The sequence below is a fragment of the Merops nubicus genome, unplaced genomic scaffold (genome assembly GCF_000691845.1).
Source record: "Merops nubicus isolate BGI_N331 unplaced genomic scaffold, ASM69184v1 scaffold18850, whole genome shotgun sequence".
Taxonomy (NCBI): Eukaryota; Metazoa; Chordata; class Aves; order Coraciiformes; family Meropidae; genus Merops; species Merops nubicus.
The window spans coordinates 1-22,391 of NW_008581060.1; the positions used below are offsets into that span (position 1 = coordinate 1).

The 22,391-nt window shown below is 37.7% G+C and overlaps 1 protein-coding gene across 1 annotated transcript in view; it reads right to left on the reverse strand.

The window, feature by feature from the left end:
• Nucleotides 1-4,840: 4,840 nt before the first annotated feature.
• LOC103780885 (vacuolar protein sorting-associated protein 13A-like) overlaps nt 4,841-22,391 on the reverse strand; it is a gene marked incomplete at its 5' end in the record, with an annotated part of 24,012 nt that continues 6,461 nt past the window's right edge. Inside the window, 4 exons of the mRNA XM_008948587.1 lie at nt 4,841-4,975; nt 11,617-11,691; nt 13,247-13,370; nt 13,980-14,065. Coding sequence (XP_008946835.1) covers nt 4,841-4,975; nt 11,617-11,691; nt 13,247-13,370; nt 13,980-14,065 — 420 coding nt within the window. The remainder of the gene's footprint in view (nt 4,976-11,616; nt 11,692-13,246; nt 13,371-13,979; nt 14,066-22,391) is intronic.

The following is a 22,391-nucleotide window of genomic DNA, read 5'->3' on the forward strand; positions in this document are numbered from 1 at the left end:
TTCCTTTTTACCCCTTTTAAAAATGGGAGTGATATTTGGGAATTTGGAAGTCTGGCTTTTGGGAGAGCAAGCTTTGTAGGTGGTGAGAGAGCTACTGTTTTACAGGACCCATCAGTATAACAACGCTTTTCTTTCACATTTCACAACCAACAAATAAAAACATTCAGTAGGGCAGTTACCAAGACAAACTTGTGCATATAGATCTCAGTCTGCTTGGTGCAACAAAGAATGAAAACCCACAAAGATAAAAAAAAATGGAAACATCCATCAAAAAGAGAATTCAGATTTTTCTGTTGGCCTGTTAGTGTTCTACATCATCATGCCTGTTCTGGCAGCCACATTTGTTTCAGCCTTTGATTTACTGATCCAGATGACAAGTTAATAAAAGTTTATGGTATGTACATTGTTTTACTCCTTACAGGAGGAGACTTAGTCAATCTACTCCTCCCTTGAAGTATTACAAGAATATTCAGAATTCTTCTTCCAGATTTGCCCTGAAAACAGTCGAAACCTCTTCAGAAATATTCTGTATCATCTGCTGCAAGTGGAATTTTATATTCTCCAAATTCCATTTGCAGTCACAACAGCAAATTATGACCAAGACTATGTTTGCATTTCTTAGGTCAAATGACAAAGCTTAGGCCTCCAGGTGATGTATATATGTACTTGTATATATACTGGCCAGAAGAATTCCTAATTAATCCTCCAGTAAGAATAATAACAGACAAATATTGACTGAGTAATAGAGTTATAGGCAGGAAGAAAGGTGTCAGCTATCTACTAATTTGTTCAGTTTTAGACAGCAAAGCATAAGGCACTCTAAAATTGCTGTCAGGATTTAGGGTCAGGGATGCCCACTAGACCTATAACAGATGTTCTGTTAACCCCTCCCCTCCCAAATGCGAAGAGAAAGGGAATAAGGGATTTTTGGATAAGTAAAGAAAACTGAAAAAGCTTTAATGAAAATAATAATAATAACATTTAATATATACAAACCTAATATTGAATCCAAACCCCCTGACGGCAGTTACATCACTGTCACCACTGACACTGTGGAGCAGTCCCTTTGGAAGTCGCAGCCTGGACTCAGTGCCTGGGACTGGATTTCGGAACACAGGGATCAAGATTAAAGGCAGAATGGACAGAGTCCTCCTTGGATGCTGGCCATTGAAGAGAGCTTGACCCGTGTGATCCCTTCGCCTTATACTGTATATGATATGTATGTGATGAAATTCCTGGATGGTCAGTTTAGGGTCACCTGTCCTGTCTGCTCCTCCCCACAGGTGCTGCCTTTTGCTTTTTGCACCATCCCCAGTGTGGTACAAAAGATTTGGTCTCCACAGTAACAAGTATAAGCAAGAGCCTTTCTGCACACCAATCCTTGGTGGTAACTCTGAACATGGAGCGCTACCCCTGCTAGAAGAAGACACTGCCTGTGAAAATGTGCCATTAACTTCAGCAAGTGCAGTTAGTTAGAAGAGACTGAGCTGAAAAGTAAAATCACTGATCAGAATTAGTTCCATTCTAACTCACACCAGGGCAATCTCATAACCAAACTATTGACAATTTGAATTTCAAGACAAGATGATGATAAACACAAATGTTTTCTGTATGAAAATTTGAAATGCTTTTTAAAATTTTGATCTGCATAGTGAAACAAGTATTTTGATACATATGGAAAAGAAATCTAAGTCAGAAACATTCTGTGCCATATCTGAGAAAAGTACACAATGTGTATTAGCAGGTTTTTTTATCTATTCTCACATTCAATAACACTTTCGAAATACATGGTCTCAATTACTAAAAAAAAAAAAAAAAGGGAAAAACAAACAAACAAACAAACCTTCCACAGTGTAGAATTAATTTCTGTAATAGCACACAGCTCCTACACAGCTCCTTCACCCAGTCTGGTCTTAGTAACACATTTCAGGTGGTTTCAAAGTCATACTGCTGTAGCTGTCACCAAGAAACAAGCATCCTGGATCCTCATGACCCAAAAAAGCAGGACTCTGATTCATCCTTCACCCTCTAACATGACCATCAAAACCAGATAATGAACCTCTAGTGCTTACAGGCAGCCATGAGCAAGCTCTACTTGGAGAAAAATTCACCCAGCAACATGTAGTGAATATTGTAAAAATAAATGGCGTGAGCTTGTTGAGGGCAACTCTCTGTTAAAGGGCACTGAAGTGTCCATCTGCTGACCTGACAGGGTCATGAGAGGTATGCTGCCTCCTGGGTCCTCAGATCTGAGATACTGCCAAGAGGGTGCCACAACCTGTCAAAACCACCAGCTACCATCCACTGTTACTCTTCCATGTGGGCACAAGTGACACTGGGACCCAGAACCCAGGCAGAATCAAGGAAGATCATAAAGCCCTGGGAATGCAAGTGAAAAAGACCTTAGTGCCCAAGTTATCTTCTCCTCAGTTTTAACTAGTTAGATGAAATGGGGCAGCCAGAAAGAGATGAATAATTAATATCAACTGCTGCCTACATGGCTGGTGCCATCACGGGGGTTTGGAGTTTTATGACAATGAGACATTCTTTGATGACTATAACCTGTTAGGGAGGGATGGAATCCACCTGTCTCGATGAACCAATGGAATCTTTGGCAGCAGGCTGGCCAACTTGGTGGGGTGGGCTTTAAACCGAAGGACTCAGGGGAGGGAGGTCCAGTACAGCAATGCCCATGTCATCACATCCATCTGGGGAATAAGTCAGGCCAGCTAGAGCAGCACCAAATTCTCCTTAGCTTCTTTCCAAGGTGAAAGCCAGAAGACCCACCTCAGGGCTGGTGGTTCCTTTTGCAACCCCCCCACCCCCCAGGGAAACCTTTCTTGATTAAGTCTCTGAAATGGCTGGACACCAATACACTCAGCATGGGGAAAAAACAGGAAGAACCAGGTCTCTGGGTGCAACCAGAGGGACATGTTCTCATTGCATTACAGAGTTATGGTGGGATAGCTCGCATGACTGGAATGCTGTCACACATTTTAGGAAAGACAGACCAGCAAGGCCAGGTGGTGGAACTGCTCTTCATGTGAGAGCAACTGGACTGTATCGAGCTCTGCCTAAGTGGGGGATGTAGGATGAGTCAAGAGTTAGAATAAGGGTAAGAATGAAGGGGCAGGCTCATATGGGTGACCCTGTTGTGGGTGTTTACTACAGGCCACCCGGTCAGAGAAAGGAAGTCCATGAGGCCTTCTACAGACAGCTAGAAGTAGCCTCACAATCATGAGCCTTGGTACCCACAGAGGACTTCAACCACCCTGATAATTGCTGGAAAGGCCACACAGTGAGGCATATTTAGTCCATGAGGTTCCAGCTGTGCATTGATGATAACATTTTGAGGTGGTTGAGGAACCAAAGAGCACAGGTGTGCTGCTGGACTCTGTACGAACAAACAAAGAAGGTCTGGTTGTGGATGTGAAGACTGGGGGCAGCCTTTACTGTAGTGACCATGAGATGGTAGAGTTCAGGATCATGCAAGGAAGAAGCAGGGCAATAAGTAGCACTGAAATAGTAAGTAGCACCTCCTGGACTTCAGGAGAGCTAATTTTGCCCCCTTTAAAGACCTACTTGGAGGAATTTCACAGGTTAGGGCTCTAAAAATGAGAGGGCCCCAAAAAAGATGGTTAATATTCATGCACCACTTCCCCCAAGCTCAAGATGACTGCATCCGTATGAGTAAAAAATCAAGGAGAGAAAGCGAGGGACCAGCATGGATGAGGAGGGAGCTTCTGGAAACACTCAAATGGAAGAAGGAAGTTTACAGTATGTGGAAAAAGGGAGTGGCCACTTGGGAGGAATATTGGAACATCGCCAAAGTCTGTAGGGGTGCAACAAGGGAGGCCCAGGCCCACATAGAGTTAAATCTGGCAAGGGATGTCAAAGACAACAAGGAGGACTTCTTCAATTACATTTGTAGGAAAAGAAAGACTGGGGAAAATGTGGGTCCTCTGCTGAATGAGGTGGGTGCCCTGGGGGTGGAGGATACCAAGAAGGTGAAGTTACTGAATGCTTCTTTGCTTCAGTCTTTACTGCTAAGATCAGCCCTCAGCAATCCAGGTCGCTTGAGGTAAGGGAGAGGGTCTGGAGGAAAGCAGACTCTCCCTTGGTTGGCAAGGATTGGGTTAAAGATCATTTAGGCAAGCTGGACACCACAAATCCATGAGTCCTGATAGGATGCACCCATCAGTGCTGAGGAAGCTGGCAGATACTATTGCTAAGCCACTCCCTGTCATCTTTGAAAGGTCGTAAATGACAGGGGAGGTGCCTGAGGACTGGAGGAAAGCCAGTGTCACTCCAGCCTTCAAAAAGGGCAAAAAGGAGGACCCAGGAAATGAGAGGCCAGTTAGCCTCACCTCCATCCCTGGAAAGGTGATGGAACAGCTCTTTCTGAAGATCTCCTCCAAGCCTGTGAAGGAACAGAAGGTTATCAGAAGTGGTCAGCATGGATGCATCAATGGAAAAATTGTGCTTAGCTAATGTAATAGCCTTCTATGATGGTGTGACTGGGTGGGTAGGCCAGAGTTGGGCCAAGGGAAACTAAGGAGGTTCTACAAGGGAAGCAAGTGTGGGGGTCCTGCACCTGGTGAGAAATGATGCCATGCACCAGTACAGTTAAGGGATTGATCTGCTGGAAAGCAGCTCCATGGCCAAGGACCTGGGAGTCCTGGCAGACAAGAAGTTAACCATGTGCCAGCAGTGTGCTCTTGTAGCCAAGAAGGCAAATAGTATCCCGAGGTGCATTGAGTGTGACCAGTAGGTCGAGGGAGGTTCTCCTCCCTACCCACCCAGTCCCAGCTCTACCCTCGTGAAGCCACATCCACGGTAATTAGCCCAGTTCTCGGCTCACCAGTTCAAGAGGCAGGGAACTACTGGAGAAGTCCAATGGAGGGCTACGAAGATGATGATGGGACAGGAGTATCTCTCGTATGAGGAGAGGCTGATAGACATGGGTCTGTTTAGCCTGTAGAAGAGAAGTCTGAGAGGGGATCTTATCAATTCTTATGACTATCTACAGGGTAAGGGTCAAGAGGATGGGGCCGGGCTTTTCAGTGGTGCCCAGAGATAGGGCAAGGAGCAATGGAGAAAAGCTAGAACACAGGTAGTTCTACCTCAACATAAGGAGAAATGTCTTTATGTGAGGGTGACAGAGCAGTGGAACAGTCTGCTCAGAGAGGTTGTGCAGTCTCCTTCTCTGGAGATACTCAAAACCTGCCTGGATGTGTTCCTGTGCAACCGGCCCTAGGCGAACCTCCTCTGTTGTACTGGATGATCTTCAGAGATCCCTTCCAACTCCTACCATCCTGTGATTTAAATACAGAACATGAGAATCTTCCTAGATAACATGGGGTGCGGCTGGTGGGGTGGTGTTGGAAACAAACCAACAAAATCAAAAACCACCTCTGTAGTTAACACTTGGGAACTTCAGCCACTTGTAGCCTTAGATCTTGGAAGGTAAATGTTTCATTGATATTGGTTGCTTTAGTTCTCGCTGCAACTTCAGTAAAGATTAGTCCCTGCAGATGGAGAGGTATCAACTGGGATGAGTTTAATGCTTGAAAAAGGTACCGTGACACTTCATGATTTGGTGAAGGAACACCGTGCACTCTTGCCCTGTGCAACGCTTCCATGATGGCAAGCAATGCAGTTCTTTTCTAGCACTCAAACGTAAAAGGCTCCAAAAAGTGGTGGTGACGGTGGGGGATCTTCTGAGTAGCTTTGTGGAAAATTCTCATTCTTGAAGCTAACACAGTATGAGGAAATATATACTTATCTATTTAAATGTCATATGGATATGGAGCTATTTAGAAACAAGCCACAAGACTCAGCTGTCCTACCAAGATGCGATGCATTTATTTAAAGTGTTTTACAGCAGCAGAATCAGGAAACTTAGGGTTTGCAGTTCAGATTACATGAATATGCTGTAAGTATTGAATTTTGACTACAATTTCATAGTAATATTAATCTTTTATTGATTAGTGTGTGGTATTTGTTTTTTGCAGATAGATGGTTAAAAATAACTCCAAGGAACAAAAGACTTTAGTAATTTGTTTGATATGTCAGTGTATTTTGGGAAGTGCTAATTGTAATAAGTAATGGCATACATACATTTAAAAAAAAATATTTAATAAGAAAGTGAGAATCTGGGAACATCATATATGTCTTTTCAATGAAGTAATAGAAAGAAATAAAGGGGTCTTGTACATGTAAATCCAGTTATTAAAAACCTGTCCTTAAAATAAACCCAAGGTAAAGACTAAAGTCTCTATCCTGCTTTCACTGAGATGGCTGCAACAGAAGCTTGACCTTGTGTTCTCAGAGATAGGATTTGATTTAATTTCTACCCACAAAATTCTGAGTAGAGGTATTACTTGTTAATTAAAACAGTATATAAAGAAAACAAATAATAATCACATTCCAGTCAAATAAAAATCAACTTCACTTTATTCAAGAGTGCTGCGGTGGAGAGGGAGGGGAGGAGTATGGCAACCAAAAGAGCCATGCCATGCAAAGCCATGCAGCTAAAGAAAAAGAGGTACAAACTGTCAGGCATGCAAATATTTTACACATGCAATGTGTCTGGGATTTTTGATTCTGTGTTTGGTTTGTCATTGACTTCTTAGATGTAATTCTTAACTCTTAAACTGCTACTGAGAACCCAAATGACATTTCTCAAAGGTACTAAGTTTAGGTTACAGTCATTGAGGAGAGAAGCTGTTCTTCAGCACAGGCCATGGTATACTTTTAAACACCACAGGGGGCAGATCTAAGTGCCTACATTTTAATTTTTATTGAGAACTGCTTGTCTAATTGCATATACATTTTAAATAAACATATCTATTCTGCCTTCTTCTTGAAAAAAGCAGGCATATTGCAACAAGGAATGAGGCACAGCAGAGTGGACACCTCAAGCAACTTGCAGTAAGCCAGAAAACTACAAAACTGCCTAAGTCAATACCTATCTACTTGCCCCACCCATGCTGACGTACAGTTGAAGTAGAGCTGGTGTCTCCCAAGAAATGGCAAAATTCACTCATGACTGTATGGAGAAAGAGTAAGGAATAAATGAAGGAAAAAGATACAAATTCACTGACTAGAGAAAGGAACAGCAGAAAATCATGTTGTGATTACAAGGGAGAGAAGGGAGGTGGCAGAAAGGTCCCGTGGTTACTTTCGACCACTTCAAGTGTTTTAGTTTTTGTGTTAAGGCTTTTATACTTAGCACAGGTGATCAAAATAGTTTTTCCTCCATAGGAAAAATGCAATTTGGGGGAACTGTTATGTTTTCCAAAACATGAACTTAACCACAGACATTCACATTTTAAATAAATTCTTCAACATTAATGGCTAAGTTGCTCAACTATTACTCAAGAGGCACCTGAGATTTGAGAATCAGGAGTTTGTTGGAAAAGGAAAAAGAAAAGTAAAAAGCTGGGAACTGTAGATAATATTAACTGAAATCAAGGCTCTGTGAAGACAAAATATTTAGAATAAGGTAAACCCAAAAGCTACACTAACAAGAATGTACAAAGTACTTGGAAGAGGCACCAGAAGTGAAATTTGCAGGAGATAGTAAATACTGGGAATAGAGAGAGAGGAGGAGACAACACAGAATCAAGAGGCAAGATCATGATGAGGCTATTAACTGAACTATCATGCCTAAGACAAAAAGTGACAGATGAAAAACAAATTACAGATAAAGAACGGTACTCAGGGCACCTGATAACACTACTTATCTCAGGAAAAGTATTCTATTAGTTTGGCATGATTATAACCTGAGTTTATATTCTTGGTATGGACTCGGTGTACAAACAAGTGGAGTAACGTAGTCATTGTTATAGTTTGGAATTCTCTTATACTCTTTTGATCCAATTTACAAGTTATCGGGAAAATTACAAGATTACATATATTTTGCAGTGCACTAAATGGTTACTCAACACCAAAGATAAGACTTACATTAAAGAACTTCAATTGTACAACATGCTAGTAATTTTAGATTTTATAATAATGCAACAATTTGGGTACCTGGAACACCACTAGCAATGTTCAGATTTATCTTCTTTAGCTATAAATGTTCCAAACTATTCTTTGGAAATAATATTTTGGCAGCAGGTAATTACTATATGTACCAGAAATTTTGAAGACACTGATATGGGAATTTATGGAAACCTTCATGCAACACTGTATTGTTTCCTGTACATTTGTATCAACTGCAGTAAACATTCATTCAGCAATACTATGACTACTATATCTAAGAAATAAGCAGAACTGCAGACATTCTACTCCTCCCTATTAAAGTTCTGTCGTCTGGATATTAAATAAAAAAAAGTTTAATCTGGTACAAAAAAATTGATAAAAGCAACTGTGAAATATTATATTATTTAATATAAATATTACTTTATTAGTCACTTGCTTAGCACACAATACTGTGTAATCCCAGACACTTATTTTTGGTATGCAACAGTGCACTTATAACCCCATAAACTCCTTCTTGAGTTGCAAGACTGTTAATTACTTAGTTATACTAATAGGCTTTAATTAGTATTTTTAGTGCAGTGATAGATTAATTATCCCCATTATACAGTTTTGTAAATTGTTGTATTTTCTGTAAATATTGACAGAGGTGCTGCAACATTTCCTTGAGTTGACTATAAAAAAAGTTTACCCTAAAAGTGATACTGTATTGTAAATTCATTCTCACCTGGTCCATTCATTTACAGAAAGAAAGTAATATTGTTAACTAAGCAGCCACTCCTGTGATTCATCTGAATTAGATTCAGATGGTCAGTAGCCTCCTCCATAGAATCTGAGTTGTAAGACTAGTGATTACTAAGTTGACATCTCCATTGATAAATTTGAGTTTCAACACAGCCGCAAGCCATAGGAGAACTAGGACAGAAACTACATATTAACTTTCAGAATCAGATCAAAACCGAAAGATTTCCTCTGAATATTATAAGAATTATTCCAGAGTTCATTTCTATATCAAATGCAATGGTAAAACAAATTCATTTTACACTGTATCTATAAAAAAAATGAAATCTGGAATTTTTACATAAAAAAAAAAAAAAAAAAACAAAACAAGAAACACCTGTCAGAATTTTTTTGATTGCTAGATTTTTTTATAAACTTATTATCATCTATTTTTGTGATATAGCCATAGCCAGTTGTGACCATAAAAAATTTCATTGCTTTTGTTGCTGATATTCATACAGTTCTGCTTGTTAAAGAGGAATTAAAAGGTGGCTGTTCAATGTTCTTCACATCTTGATGCTTCTTCATCCATTACAATTTTGGCTGATTCTCTCTCACTTCTTCCAGTTTAGAAAGGATCCACTGTGTAAAGGAAAAAATAAAAATGTTTCCTCGTTAAATCCATAGAAAGCAGCTGAAAATTAGATTGTGTTGGCCAGACACTTCATTACCTATTCTCTTCCTAACCAAATCTGAACACAGCGCTCAAAATTCTACTGTAATTATAAACCCCTGATTTTGCTACACGAAAACACAGGCATTAAAGAACCAATATCGGACATTGAATACCATGCTAATTAACCTGGCTAGGTTCATATTTCACTTTCCTAGTCTGTATTTCAATTAATAATATTTTAAAAAACTAAAGACATCATAATTTTGGTCACATCATTATTAATGCTCTGCATTAGTCTACAACTCTTAAGACAAATCATATATTTGTCAATAGAGAAGGCAAGGATAACAAAAGACAGGGCACAAGAACAGGTTACACTAATGTGATAATACAGTTATTTAAAAAGATGCTTTCTTTATACTTGATTTCTTTTCAGGAGTCTAAAATAAGAAAAAATGGGGTTGTAAAGGGACATATGGGGCATTGACATGGAAATCTAGGGTAGGAGATGAAGTTATGCAAGGGGATTACCATACGAAAACTGCATAATGCTTTCAAGAAACATGAATAGATTACTATAACTCTTACTCTGCTACTGAGTCAAGTTCTATATTGCTGGTCTCTAGGGTCTCCTCCTCCCCATCACAAGCTCACCCCCTCAAGGAAACCAGAGCTGCTGTTTAGCAGGATGTTGGAGGTTTGAAAGAACTGGCTGTTCAAGAAACCACCATTTGCATCAGAAGAGGGCATTGCTCACAGATGGAACAGCCACGCAGAGTCCACCCGACCGACACAACCTTCACACAGCAGTGCCACTGAAACGACCCTTTCTACTACAGAGGCTGCAAGTTTCATTTTTCACTGTTCCTAAACCACTCTCCTCAGTGTCAATCTCTCTATACACACAAGCACAAATGTCACATTTGCAGAAGTGAGCCATAGGCTATGCAGTAACTCTCAGAGTTACTTTCTGCAGCATAGCCTTTAAGGCCCTGCTGGAAATTTTTGAATGAATCTGTTACATATTCCTTCTCTGAGATAAATCCACGTTCCTTACCAAGCCTGTCTGACAACCCTTATATTTGTATTCATTTTAGTTTTGTGAGGTTCACAGGCCTTTCTATGAAAATATGCAAACCAACACTTTTGTCAAAAGTGCAGGCAACTTTTTCAGCTTTCCTTTTGTTGCTTATAACTTAAGGCACACATAATATGTTGATTTGGTTTTTGGAATGGTTCCCCATTTAGCTGAGGCATAGATGGAATTCCCTTCCCACACAGACTACTGGACCTCAATGTTGACCCTGCCCCAACCACAGCCAAAAGGGGGGCGGGGTGTGGGGATGAAGGAGCTCAGCAGTACCCCTAAAGAGTACAGACAAGTCAAATTCAGCCCAGGGCCCTCAAATACCTTAACCGTATTTATAATGCTTTTTGAGGTAAGTGTCCCACAGTATCACTCAGCTGTGGTTAGAAACTACCCTCATGAAGACAAAAGCAACTTAAAACTGATAAGAAGATGCAAAAGCAACTTAAATTAATGAGAGGATGCAACTTTCGCACTCTGTTTCAAAGACTGATCCCAGGTTACCATATCCCACTGGTGTATACAACACTAATTTGCTTGTGACAATAATTAGCTACACTAATAAAAACAAGGCAGAATTTTTGCAACCCAGCTACCTCACAGCTCTGGTAGCAGACCTGAACTGTTCCTACTCTGTTGTAGTCAAAACTAGGGATGTCAGAATGAAGAGATCATATAGAATAAGTGTATAATAATACTAGTAATGTCATATACCAATAAACTATTTGTGTTTCTGTTAGGGATTTTCTTCAGTCTTCAACCAAAATTGTATTTTGGGGACCAGAGGAATGGCATCCCACCCCCTCTGGAATAAAACTAGGAGTAACTCACAAACATTGTTTGTTCTCTTAAAACATACCATTTTAATTCACATTCTTCATTTAGTTTTTGTTAGCAGTACTGTTAAGTCAGCCTTTTGACAGACAGTTATCATTCCAAAGGTTTATGTTAGGAAAAAACTTGATGCCGGTGTCGAGTATTTTTGAAATTCATTACTGAACAGATCATTGCCATTTACATGTATGTAATGAAAGTGTGGAAACACTGAATCTTAAACAGACATAGTAGTTTAAGGTTAAGGACATTTCTGTTTCACTTTCAAAGCCAAACTTAACAAGGTAAAATTGTAATAGCATTCTGACTTTACCTTAGCATCCTCTGGAGTTTTGAAATTAATAATTTTTCCAAATTCTTTGGCATGGAACACAGACTTAACTCGTTCCTAAAAAAAAAACAGTAATTAAAAACTGAAGTTAATTTCTTCAAAGATCATGACTAAGAAGTTATTTACCACTAATGCAGCTATCTATATGTTTCAAACATCCACGTGTACCCACTAACACTAATCTGCATGTGATCACATCACATGCATGTGCTCTCAGAAACTTCATTGTCTGCATGAAAGCACAATGGAGGGGAACACTCCAGCGATAACAGACTTCTCTTTTTACCACAGAGTCCCTGGAAACTGGACTATAACAGTGTGTAGGAATGGAAGGCAGACAATGAAGTACACAGGGTAACAAAATCCAGTACCCAATAATGTTAAAATTTTTTATTCTCCTTTAACTCATCACTGGGGTGGGCATTCCACCAACACCGACTTGCAAGAAGTGGTCTTAGGTAGTGAAAATAGCAACTTAGGCTTCAGAAACAAAATATAAGCAGTACTTTGCACAATGAAGTTTTTGGCCATAGATTATTTCAATAAAGAGCATACTGCAGACATGTGAATGGACCCTCAAATGACTGCTGTGTGGGGGTAATGATGAATATGTTATTCAGCGTAGTATGAAATGGCAGAAATTCTATGATTTATTTAATCCTGTAAAAGTTCACTTGCAGTCAGAAATCCAGTTTGGACGATTCCAAACAAATGTGGTTCTGCCTTTCATGCTCTGTGCAACAGAAACAAATAATCTGAGTGAAAAACTGCATGATGTCATACACTGTCAATACTGTCCTGATAACCAAGATGTGTTATTACACACATGAAGCTGATTAAAAACAGAAACAAAGCAAAAGAATGGCAGGTAAATTTATTGATTTGAATTGAATTCAGTTACAATCTCAAAAAGAATTTAAGAATTTTTTTTTTTTTTTTTTTCTTTTTAAGGAACTTGGCCTCTGTAAGTACATTCAGTCATCAGGTGTCATCGTTCTTCTTATGTCCTCTTGCCAGTTCATCAGGCAAAGAAGGTTTTCAAACTTTAAATTTTTAAAGGAACAATTACAACTGAGAGCAAAATTCTCTAACTTGCACTGGAAGGGATAAACATATGTCATTATGATTTTTACGAAGATACTAATACCTTAAAATACTCTTAAAGAACTGATTACCAGCAAATGGAATAAAAAAAATGCTTGAAGCATAGAATAAGAGTCCCAATATATTTCAGTCTTTGGGATTGCAACAAGGTACAACTTGACATATTTCTACAATGCTAGAGTGTGTAATAAAAACACTCAGCAATCTTCTGAGAGAGTTTTGTTGTATCACCATTTTCCTGTCTATGAGTACACCGTGAACTGGTGCATACACTAAAAAATTCTAAGTGCCTAAGAAGTTATTTCATCTGCAAGCACCAAGCCACCATTCTGTTTAGAACACTCAGAGAAGCTAGTTATCTGAGGAGTTTGCCCATGCCAAATTTCAACTCCCTTCTTTGAATCTCAACTATATGAGAGATCAAGAATTCAAAGGAAAGAAATCAGGAACTCAAAGTTCAATTTTATAAAGAGTAACACGAAGAAAACAAAATGTTAGGTCAACATACCTTGGCTTCAATGCGTAATCTCCTGCCATCAACAATAAATGGTTCTTTGGTAAATTCATCATACGTGTACTGCCATTCACATGTCAGCTGTCCAAATGTCCCTTTTGTCACAAATAATACACCACTAGGCACCAGAAAATAAAATAAAACAAAACTTAATGTAAAAATACTTAAAAGTTATCAAGTTACCCTAGACCTAGTGAAGTCATTAGTTGTTCCAAAATAGTTCTCACCTACTGATTCATAAAAACTATACGGCATACTTTCCAAAACAGAGAATTTTGAACCTTCCTCTTATTTAAAATACAGTGTTTACAGCAAAACCATAACACTACTGCTAGCTGCATTTCTACAAAAAGTTGTACAGACTTTCTACTTGAGAAGGATGCTCGAGAGTCCTGTTAGACATCACTGACTCTCTTCCTGTATTGTCCCTTTTTCCTTCAATATGCCAATTTGTAAGAGAAACTCACAGTTCCCTTGACTTCAGCCTAACCAGATTTTTTTTTCATTTAAAGAAATTATAACAGCAACATTCCTTTTCTCTCCTTAAAGAAATTATTATGACACTCAAAATAACATAGTTCTTGATGAACAATGCTGCTGTTGAACAAGATTACTAAGAGGACACTAAACACGTGTCCCCCATTATTTTATCCATATACAATTTTCAAGGCACACACATTTTGATGATAGCTATAAGTACGTATTACTGAGAGTCAAAACTGTTTACCTTTTTGTTACCATTAACAGATCTGTGCTGTTGACCATGGCATGTGCGATATATCTGAGTTTTGCAAATCTTCCATTTTCAATTTTCTAAAAGAGATAAAAGTTTTATAGCTTTGAATATGCTAGTATAAATTCATGCACTAATCCTGTGCTTCAAATGCGTTTATCCTCCAAAAGAATAAATTATAGCAAAGCACATTGCATATACTTTAAAAAAAAGGCTACTTTCATAAAATTAGAATATAACTAACAGATCTGTGACAGCTGATGTTCATAATTACGTAGAATTATTCAGTTGCTGTTAATGTAACTATGCAAATAAAAATCAATCCTAACCAAAACTGGCAATGCACTACATAATTTCTCAAAACATTTCAGGACTCGGTTTTCTGCATATTTTTAGTACACACCAGACTTCTGCTAATACTGTCCTGAGACAACTGAACTAGTAAGGATTCATTTCCTAATTTATGTCAAACCACCTCCAAAACACTGGGGTAATTAACTCTGGGAAGAAATGTGTACGTAATGGTATACAAGAACCCACTGTCATGTAGACAGTGGGACTTAATGCATCTGAGGTAATGATTAGCATTTCTCCACATTCTTTTTTTTTTACCCCTGAATTTAATCTTTTCCTACGTTTGCCATGAATGTTGTAGTAGAATATTCCTTAACGGGCAACACATTTTAAATATTGGTAACAGCAGATGAATAGTTCTTAAAAACAGAGGCTCTGTAAATTAAACATGACTTGGCAACCACTGGACTTCCAACTTTCTGAGCAGTGAGAGACTAAATCAGTGACTGGATTGAGACTGCTGCATCTTTGGAATAGCAAGATGACTGCTTGCATACTTCCCATCTGTTACAAACTGCAAGCAAATACATTGGTTTTTTTTCAGATATGTATGCAATATTTAAAAACATATAGGTTAGTTCTCAATGCTGTTAAAATGACAAAACCATTTAATGGATATACTTCACCAATGTAAAATGATAAAGATATTTAATTAGGCATAACTGGCAACCTCAAATTTGGCCACATGCATAACTCCACTTGCCCTAACAGTTTTTTTTTAAATTATACTGTCCCTCAAAGATGATGATTTTTTAGTGACTCAAATGCAAGAAGATTTGAGTAACAGGTTCCCAACAGACAGCTTTCCATAAAACTCCCAGAAAGTTCATTACTCCTCTCTCCTCAGCTCAGCTGGGCTACAAAATCACAGCTAGTGATCATGTGCCTACTTACATAAGTCACTGCTTGAATTTATTTCTGGCAGAGCAACTGTCAGTGGCAGGATGAATACGACAACAAGAATGACTTAACAAATGAGTAATGAAGGGCTTGCAAAACGGATTAATGCAGGATTTTAAAATTTATTTTCAGAAATATTATTTTATTATATTAACAAGGAAAAGCCTTATTCAAGCTTTATCTAGGGGTTGCCATGCCTCCAATTTGAGTCTCCCCCTGCCTCTCACATTTATGTCCAAGCTCCTACTTCATAAATAAAAAAATTTTAAAAATATGCTCTCAAGTTATCTGCAAATGTTCTGCAAACAAATCTGCAACATTCCAGCACATGGTACATTGGATGGTTAGAAGACAGAGGCAGCTGTATGGGCAAACAGCATGGACAGGATACCTGACCTAAATATCAGGCTACTGGTGTAGTTCTATGTCCTGATGGATTTTCAGTGCTAGTAGCCTAGCAAGAAAGACAGGGAAAGGGAGAAGTCCGGCAGGAACTTGCAGAAATAACATGTAGAAAGAGTAAGAGTGGTTCAGTAAGAGGTAACAAATGCATATTGCATTTAAGACTCTGGTCTTAAGCCCTTTTAGCATCAGACTTGCATCATTAGGAAATACCTCATAGATGGATATATCAATTTACTGCTGACAATTCCTATAGTAAGATCGCTACTGCACTCTGCTTCCAGAGTTCCCCATACAACTCAAACACAGAAGGATATATAATTGATCCCTCAACATAGATGCATGAACAATTTTTAAATGTTACAGTATGTAGCTATTAATTGTTTGGAAAAAGACAGCAAATTGGACCACTGTTCGGTGACGCAAAACTATGAAAGTGAACATTCATCAATCATTGATGAATATTAGCTTCAGCATTGTAAGAAAACAAATCCTAATTTTTAATGGTTTAATAATCTGGTTACTTTAGTATATGTGACACTTCATTGATGAGAAGTGGAACTAGATTTATTCAAATCTATTGAAAGAAGACACTCCAGTAACTGTAAAATATGAAGTGATTGAAGCACAAATCCCCTCCTTTGAAGATTACTCTTAGCTGTAGCACAAATGCTTAGATGTCACTGCAATAATCTAACAGTCAATGTGATCATTTTTGTAGATTAATGCATAAATGTGCTCAGAATCTTAGAAGTGACATCTCTGCATTTGGAAAGATTCTTAATCACACCACATACTCCTAATTTATTGAGAAGCAAATACAGAGGCCTTTGGCAAAGTTAGAAATGAAACAGAGCAGAGTGGAAGTAGTGTAGAAAAAATTTTAAATCTATGATCCTTCTGGTTATGGTCCTAAGAAATACTAGCAGTAGTATGTGCGATACAGAAGTCAGAATGCTTGACACCCTAGAACTCACCTCCACTGAAATAACATGTAGAAAAAAATACTGTGAAAACCACTACTACTTAAAAAGTGCTTGTAAATCTGCTACCCTTCTCTCTTTATGTTCAGATTAACTTAAAAGTTTTCAACTGGACTTTAGATTGCCAGTGCATTTCCTTATGAATGGATTACTGTCCAAACATGTAAGTTCCGAAGGCAATTCAACTGCTGCTGCTAGAAACCCCAGACTGAACGTATCTTTCAGCTGAAATTATAAGGTAACGTCTTCAAAAGCTGTACAATTGCTGCTTTCAGCAGGCTAACTTGCTATAATTACACATCCAATCTTCCCCACAGAAACCTGTAATAATTCTAAGTAGTACCCAGGTCACTTGTTAGATCTAGCTTGAATGTGTGTGGAAAAAAAAAAAAAAAAAAGGGAAAACTTTTAAATTAAAAAAACTACAAACATGCAAGACACTGCCTTTTCCACCATGCAAAATACCCCTCTCATCTTTTATCAAAGACAATGAACATTAATCCTTTATTGTCTACTCCCTCATTCCAGTTATCCTAATGTGGAACAACAGTCTACAAAAAGCAAAACTTTGTCCATGATACGTTCGTGTCTGAATTCAAGACTGCATTCAGCTAAGCTGAACAGCAACTCTGAAATCAACATAGTTTTGTTTAAATCAAGAGAAATTTGTGGTCAAGATTAACATTTCAATCTAAGGCGACAGTATGCAGAACAGTACAAATGAGGACAGCAGCCTTCTTTCAGAACACAATGTTTCTACATCACAACAGAAATATAATTTGTTTAAGCTGACTGGCATAATTATCTTGGTCAATTTTTTATTTTAACATAAGGGGGATTTATTTGATGAGCTGAATGGTAACACCATACATCTTCATTATGACCACATCTATACATTTTTCTTATTTCCTGACAATACAACCAAAGTTCCTTGATTTGTAGCACATGGAGTGATTACTATAGCAGCAAGGAAATGGAAAACTATTTATATTTTCTTTTCTGTATTCTCTTGTAAGCAAATAAGCTGGAATATGCATTGTCTAGGACCTAGTTTTTGTTTTCTTTTCCACCATATATAAGCATTTCTGCTTGAATCACAAACAAGATACCATGAAACCGAGTCACAGAAGCTTCCATGTTTCTCTGAAACAACTGGCTAGTCTCAGCCAGCTCCATGTAAATATATACAGGAATATGTATCTTCTATTTGGGGATGGACAATGGCTGTGTAATAATATCCAAAAGTGGCAAATTTAAGTGGTAAGGATCCTGCTCTTTTCCTTTTACCTGGACACAAAATGTTTTACAAAGGAGGATGGATAATTACAGCTGTGACTCAGTGAATGGAGCAGCAAACTAGATAGCACACATGAATGGATGCCTTGTCAGAGTTAGTACAATGCCAAATAAAAATGAAGTTACTTTGAAATATGAACAGTATTTTTCCATGTCATTTTATGAAGTAAAACTTCAGTTTTACAGTACTTAACTATGGATGTTTATGTTTCGATTTGAACCCAAGCCTGAGGAGGGTGAGAGAAGGAGAGAAAGAGGGAGTACAACACACTTTTCCCACTCCTCAGATTTCTTCCTGGCAGACTGAAGTGAGAATCTAAGAAACAAGAGTCTGTTTAGCATTCCAACATCCTGCCACCTGATCTGAAGCTTATTTCATGACCAAAAAAGGACCACTGAACTGAAAGTTGAACACCTCCAATACAGCAGGACACAGTACTGAAGGACAGTTTGGCAGTATTGTCTTCTCTACGAGCTTACATCCACTGCAACACATCTGGGCAGCAACCTGCCGCAGCACTGTAAAAGAGCCCTCAAAACCTCATAGAGGCAAATATATACAGGCAAATTAAAATTAAGAAAAAAAAAACGGGGGTTGCATTTCTTTTGGTTTTGGGTAGGCACTGTGCTGTGACACAGAGAACTCCACTGGTTTTGCAGTGCAAGTATCAATGACTTTTGTTCATAAGCATGTGACTAGCCTGTCTCTCAGCTTTATTCCCTGGCAGGGAAAGGCTGGTGCTTGCAGCAGGTCTATGGCTCCTGTAAACAAGACGGCCAAAGCTCTTCTGTAGCCGACAGGAGAAAACTTGGCAGCCTGAGCTCAAAGGATGGCTTAGTCCTGGAGTTTCAGCAAGAGTACTGGACCTCAAACTCCATTAATGAGTGAAAAAGTGTGTGGGGGCAGGGAATCATGCACCTAAAAGTTAAAATATTTAAATACATTAACGGAAGAGGCAGGAAGAAGAGGCACAATTTTTTTTTTTTTTACTGTTTTGGCGGGCGTTGGTTTGGTTTGGTGTTTTCTTTAGTATTCTACAATCTTTCAATCTACCGATTAAAGAAAAGATTCTTTTTAGTTACACTGCAGTGGAACTTGAATTAGTGATACCTGACCCAGGAGTAGATCTGTTAATACTAAATTTTACCTTCACATTCTATAATGATTTGTGGAATCTGAAGTTAAAAACCTTAAAAAGTTAGGTCAAATTAATAGAAAAAAAATGTGTTATTTCTAAAAATTCTTACTTATGCAGGGATGCTTTTTCATTCAAGAAAAGATTATGCTTCCTTCTAACACTGTTTTAGAATGAGGAAAAAATATGTTTTGTTATAAAACTGACGTGCATTGTCTTGTAAAACAGGTCATTACAGAAGAAAAACAAAATTTTATAGGATAAAAAAAATTGCACTAAAAAGGAAAACAAAAATGTCAGGTAGTTCCCAAAGTTACCCCGAACTAGTAAAGTGAATAAAATATAGCAATAACCTTTCCATAGAGTTATGCCCAACAATTTCCTCAACTTTTAGGCATGATGTGATTTTTTTCAGGATTAAAGATCAAAATAATTTCCTACATTCTTCAGAGAAATACCTGAGGTCCATTTGTGTCTGAAATATTCAAAAAACTTCCCTCAGTGTTTCAGTAAGACACTGCAATACGGTCTTTCATCTACTTCTGCAAGAGACACTGTGGAGACGACAGCATTACCACGGAAACAGCAGTGCATGATATGCAGCAATCTTAAGCCTCAGTATTTTCAGTTAAACTCTTAAAGTGGAGCTTCCCCCTTCTTTTATCTGGGAGGCTACAGGCATGTAGCCCTTGGCTCATTGCCCAAGGGACCAGGCTGTACACCAGCTTTTGAAGGCAAGGAGGCAGAATAAGCAGTATTGTGGATTTTAATGGTTCTTCCCTCAGAATTCTGGTAACTGAAAGACAATTGATACTGAAGGACACAACATCACCCTTGGTAAATACGCAAACATTCCAGAAGCTCTGACTGCTTTAGTGCAATTTTAATGCTTCAGATGTTGGCAGTAATTCATACTACAATACTTATTGATATGTAAATGGGTATTGCAAGAGGCCTTTAAAATGCAACAAAAATATCTAAATTTAGCAATAAAAACACAAAACGGAAGAAAACTGTACAAGCATTCCCATGATTACAGAATAAAAAAATATTTTAACACTCAAGTAATGTGTAAAGCTACAGTGTAGAATTTAAAATACAGAATTATAGTGATTCAGCACTGTTTGGTTTCGGTTTTTTCCCTCATGTCTAGGTACAGAAAAAAAAAAATACTTTGCATGTTACATATGTTTTACTACACAGAGCCTTTTAACAGTACTGATATTTTCTCCAGCTGTCTGTGATTTTACATAGGGTTTAGTTCTCAGGTGGATTTCTTTTCACATTTTTGTTGCTTTGAAAAGAAAAATATTGATTCCATAACCAAATAACTTATGGTGCAAATCAAAAATAACCAAACTAAAATAAAGATAATTAAATAAACTAAATAATATTTCCCACATCTAAGGAGTCTAAATGATACACAGAATAACTTTTTTTAAATTATGGTAAAATAAATGATTAAGGAAAAATTCAAGATTTGTGTTAAACGTGCCTTTCAAAATACAGGTATTTTATCTTTAAATACTTTTATAGGCCATTTATTGTTTTTACATATCTAGTTCCAGGAAACAAACAATGTTGGAACAGAACAGATGAATCCATTTTAGATATACTTTAGACTTGTTTATTGTTAAAAAGAAAAGCAGACAAATACTTTTGAAATATGGAAGAAAACAGTCAAACAGCATTCTAACACCAATAATGACTGTACAACTCAGAAAAATTTTACTAAACACATTTAAAAGCATTTCCATCTAGCAAATTAGAAATAAAACCTGTCAAACACTTATATAAATGCAAAAACATTAAATACACTTGATAAAAACAAATCCATAAATAAGCTCTAAGGCATGTATTACTATTTCTTCATATTATTCAGTACTGTTTTCACCTGACATCAAGTTTCTCTATAAGACAATTTTTATTATATTCCTTGGCCCTTTGCCTAGCACTCATCATCATACAGTTTATTTCCCCACATTTTTTTTTTTTGCACAGTTTTAAAAATAAGCATTTAATATCAGACAACCCCACTTTCTCAGGGGGGATTATAGCAGGAACATTTAATACTTAAAGTTCAAAAGGATGTGACAAAGGCCATGTATATCTGTTACAGTCCATATCAGCCTAACTGTCATCATCATCACTACTACTGTGAGTCTTAGTCCATTCCCTGTAGGCCTGTCTTTTCTGAAAGCATGGTAAGGAAAAAAGAAAGCAGAAATGTTAGTTTAGAAAGGTTAATTTGTCTGGGAAATTTGTTAAAGCAAAATAAAATCCCAGAAAACAAAGAAATTCTGAAGTAACAACCTAGTTTAAGACAGTATGAGCACATGAAATCACCTATACTGCATCTCCTTCAATCATCACATACAATCTCTTCATCACTAGAAGTTCTATTCTAAAGCAATCCAGTAATCTGTTTAAAATGCAACAACACAGTGACTGCAGTGGGACCAGTCACCAGACCTATATGCATAGAAATGATACAAAAGGGGAGAATAATCTTCTTTTCCCTGTAAGAAAATATTATGCTATTAAAACTGCTTCAGCTACAGCACATGTAATACATTGAATCTCACCCCAAAAAATTCTCTAGAATCAGAAATATTAAGAACAAAAAAAATTAGTACACTTGAGTGTAAAATAAGGTTAAGACATCAAATATATCAGAAATGAAAGTCTGAAAAAAATAATTACGTCACATTAGTTTCTGACTCAACAGTCCACACGAAGAATTACAACCTTGTTTGGAGCTTTCAAAATACTTCCTCAAGAGCAGTTCCGCCTTAGAATCATCAGTAGTGAAAATTAATATGCAACTTACAATTTTTCAACTTTAGCTACTTCCAAATGGTGGCTGCCATCACAAAATAGTACGGGCATCACACAAGGTGACGCCTTTTGACTTTTTATAAGTTGGAAAATGGAAGGTGGTCGTACTGTACTCAACTATACAACAGTGAAAAATCAGAATTACGTATTAGCTTGTAGAATTTTGTAAAGGTTTCTCAGAAAAAACAACACCAAAACACAAACATAGGAATTTAAGAAGCAAAAGCAATGCAAAGTCATTAGAGAAGTCTGCACATTAGAGATTCTGCTGGCTTGCTAGCATTTTTTTGAGTAGAACACTTTAAAACAGAAAAGGGGATGTTTTAGAATTCTTTTTCTTGCCGAAAAGAGTAGGAAGCTTAGCAACAAGTTTATGCCATTCCTCAGTATGCACTAGTTATTGTAATGCTGCTTTTTAACAGTAGCTTTAAACTGGAGAAGACAGGTTAAAGCTGCCTCATTAGAAGAAAGGAAGAGGCATAACATCTACTATCAAA